Source organism: Henckelia pumila, chromosome 4 (assembly GCF_033568475.1).
Source record: "Henckelia pumila isolate YLH828 chromosome 4, ASM3356847v2, whole genome shotgun sequence".
In the NCBI taxonomy this organism is placed as follows: domain Eukaryota; kingdom Viridiplantae; phylum Streptophyta; class Magnoliopsida; order Lamiales; family Gesneriaceae; genus Henckelia; species Henckelia pumila.
The window spans coordinates 21,803,491-21,807,327 of record NC_133123.1 but is presented as its reverse complement, the minus strand read 5'-3'; the positions used below and the strand labels follow the sequence as shown (position 1 = coordinate 21,807,327).

The 3,837-nt window shown below is 45.9% G+C and overlaps 1 protein-coding gene across 1 annotated transcript; it reads right to left on the bottom strand.

The window, feature by feature from the left end:
- Positions 1–1,507: 1,507 nt before the first annotated feature.
- On the bottom strand, positions 1,508–2,871 carry LOC140860642 (uncharacterized). The gene is made up of 3 exons (XM_073263646.1): positions 2,411–2,871; positions 2,031–2,323; positions 1,508–1,806 (listed from the first exon to the last, which is right to left on the bottom strand). Exons 1-3 carry the CDS (start codon positions 2,869–2,871, stop codon positions 1,508–1,510), a joined length of 1,053 nt encoding a protein of 350 aa, XP_073119747.1.
- Between the last annotated feature and the right edge of the window lie 966 nt (positions 2,872–3,837).

Genomic DNA, 3,837 nt, shown 5'->3' with positions numbered 1-3,837 from the left:
AAGGTGTTAGTGGCCTGCATTATAAATAAGTTATTGCAGTACAGAAATTACACACAACAGGTCATAATTTTTGAGACAGAGAAAATTTTCGAACCCTAGCTCTCTCTCTCTGTTCGGCCGACCCCTCCCCCTCTGCCCGAGATTTTCCGGTCTGTGATTTTGAATTGCAGTCTGGAATAGCGAATCAGATTCGTTTATTCTCTTCGCAGAAAACTTCTGATAGATTTTCTAGTGCAATCTATCAGAGGGATTAAACCTCTGTTCGTGGACCTGATTGAAGGAGTTCATCGGTTCCAGGGAGAGACAACAAGAGCAGATCAAATCTGTTGGTGTCCATTAATCTCGTTGCGAGATTGGAGGTAAAATTTAATTAATTGTTATTTGAATTTTACACACACAATAATTTAATCGTTAAACGGTTGATACCCACACCATGGAATTGTTCCATGATAAAATTTTTAAACTTCCGCTGCACCGGGTATCAATCGTGATTGATCAGAGAGCCGCGTTTTCCAACAGCTTAGAATACCTTGGGATTTTAATGAATGTCGGGGCATGGAACCTCTCGGGCTTCGTAGGTTCCAAGGCTTAGAATGCCTTGGGCTTTTGTAGGTGCCGGGGCATGGAACCTCCTGGGGTTTATAGGTGCCAAGGCTTAGAATACCTTGGGCTTTTAATGAATGTCAGGGCATGGAACCTCCCGGGATTTGTAGGTGTCAAGGCTTAGAATACCTTGGGATTTTAATGAATGTCGGGGCATGGAACCTCCCGGGCTTTGTAGGTTCCAAGGCTTAGAATGCCTTGGGCTTTTGTAGGTGCCAGGGCATGGAAACTCCCGGGCTTCGTAAGTGCCAAGACTTAGAATACCTAAGGCTTTTAATGAATTCCAGGGCATGGAACCTCCCGGGATTTGTAGGTGCCAAGGCTTAGAATACCTTGGGCTTTTAATGAATGCTAGGGCATGAACCTCCCGGCTTCGTAGGTGCCAAGGCTTAGAATGCCTTGGGCTTTTGTAGGTGTTAGGGCATGGAACCTCCCGGGTTTTATAGGTGCCAAGGCTTAGAATGCCTTGGGATTTTAATGAATGTTGGGGCATGGAACCTCTCGGGATTTGTAGGTGTCAAGGCTTAGAATGTTTTGGGCTTTTGTAGGAGCCGGGGAATGGAATCTCCCAGGCTTCGTAAGTGCCAAGGCTTAGAATATCTTGGGCTTTTAATGAATGCCGGGGCAGGGAATCTCCCGGGCTTCGTAGGTGCCAAGGCTTAGAATATCTTGGGCTTTTGTAGGTGCCTGGACATGGAACCTCCCGGGCTTTATAGGTGCCAAGGCTTAGAATGTCTTGGGCTTTGGTAGGTGCCGGGGCATGGAACCTCCCGAGCTTGGTAAGAGACATTAGCTTTCATGAATAAATACTTTCATTGATAAACGTCGATTACAACAATTAAAAAAAATATTTTTTGAGATGTACTGCATTCCAGGGTCGCTTGAGCATTCGTCCCTGATTATCTTATAGGTACCACGTGTTCATACCTACCCTTCTGATGAGCTTGTAAGGTCCCTCCCATCGGGCATCTAATTTTTCGACCTCCCCAGCTGGATTGACCTTCTTCAAAACGAACTCTCCCTCTTGAAATTCTCGATGCTTGACTTTTTGGTTGTAAGCTCTCATCACTCGGGCTCGATAGACCTCCATTCTCTGAGCTTCTTTCTCCCTCCGTTCTTCTATTAAATCCAACTCCTGTGACCAGGCACCTTCCTCTGTTTCCTCATAAGCCCTAATTCGAGCCGAGGGCTGTCCAATATCCACTGGCAGAATGTCCTCAGACCCATATATCAGGCTAAAGGGTGACTCTTGTGTGGTGGTATGAGGTGTAGTGCGATAAGCCCATAGCACGCTCGGGATTTCTTCTACCTAGTCTCTCCCAACTCCATGTAGCCGAGCCTGAAGAGATCAGATAATGGTATTGTTGGTTACTTCAGTTTGCCCATTACTTTGAGGGTAAGAGACGGAGGTGAGGCCTACTTAATACCCATCTCTGCACAACAATCTGCCAATTTCTGTCCCTGAAACTGTCGACCATTATCTGAGACTAACTTTCTTGGAAGTCCAAACCGGCATACTATATTTTTCCAGAGAAATTTCATCACCTCCCCTTCTGTTATCTTTGCCAGTGGTTTCGCCTCCACCCATTTGTAAAAGTAATCAACCGCTACAAATAAAAAAATTTTCTGAGCCCGGGCTTGGGGAAAAGGACCCACTATGTCAAGACCCCATTGATCAAATGGGAAAGAAGCCCACACCGGTTTAAAGTTGTTTGCTGGGCTGTGTTGTGAATTTCCAAACCTTTGACATCCCTCACAAGACTGGGATATTTTTTATGCATGGGCCTGTAAAGTATGCCACCAATACCCTGATAACAATACCCTTTGTGCCAGACTCATAGACCCTCCATGGTTCCCACAACATCCTTCATGCACCTTCCTTAGGACATATTCTGTTTCTTCCTCCGTCAGGCACCTAAGAAGAGGGCCTTGATAAGAACGCCGATACAACATGCCGCTGAGGAGGGAAAATTGGGGTGCATGTGTCCATATCACCCAAGCTCGCCCCTCGTCTGTATGAATATCCCCGGTTGTGAGATACTTTACCATCGGGGCTATCCATGTGTCTTCTCGGGAGACATGATCTAGGGTTTCTATGGCAGCCACCAGCTCCATTTGCTTAAGAATATCTTTATCATCATCATTCCTTGGAATTACTGCCCTCTTTGCCAATGCATCTGCTTCAATATTTTCCTTTCGAGGTATCTGCTCTATGCTCCAAGTAATGAAATCCGCCCCGAGCTCTTCAAGTACCTCCAAGTATTTCATCAGTCTTTCTTCTCGGGTAAAGAAGGCTTTCTTCACCTACTGGACAACCAACTGTAAATCAGAATATATTATGATTTGACTTGCCCCGACCTCCCGAGCCTGTTTTATCCCGGCTATTACTGCCTCGTATTCTGTTTCGCTGTTGGAGGCTTGGAAAGCTAGCTTCACAGCTACTTTGATTTTCTCTTGGGTGGTGAAATCAGGATGACTCCTATGCCACTGCCTCCAACACCGCTGGCTCCATTCACAAAAACTCTCCACACTTCTTCTTGACCAAATGTGACCACCTCTGTCAAAAAATCAGATAAGGCATGTGCTTTGATAGCTTTACGAGGTTGGTATTCGATATCATATTCATCCAATTCCACCGTCCACTTCACTAGCCGCCCCGAGGCATCTGGGTGAGTCATGACTTGCCCTAAAGGACTGTTGGTAAAGAAAGTGATCGGATGAGACAAAAAAGTAGGGTCTCAATTTCCGAGCTGTGATTACCAGGGCCATGGACATCTTCTCGATCTCGGTGTACCTGGTTTCGGGTCCCCTCAGAGCATGACTGACATAATACACAGGCCTCTGATCTCCCTTCTCTTCTTTTATTAACATCGTACTGACCGCCTGCTCCGTAGTAGACAGATATATCCACAGCCTTTCCCCCGGCTCTGGCTTAACCAAGACATGCAAGTTAACCAGATGTTCCTTCAATTCTAGTAAATCTTGCTCACATTTTTCATTCCACCCGAACTTATGAGCTTTACGCAACACCTGGAAAAAATGATAACTGCGATGGGCTGACCTGGCTATAAATCGAGACAGAGCTGTGATTCGCCTGGTCAATCGTTGAACCTCTCGTAGGGATGTTGGCGAGGGCATCTCTCACAACCTTTTCACATTTTCTGGGTTCACCTCTATCCCACTCTCTGTCACCATGAATCCCAAGAACTTGCCACTTTTCACTCCAAACATGCA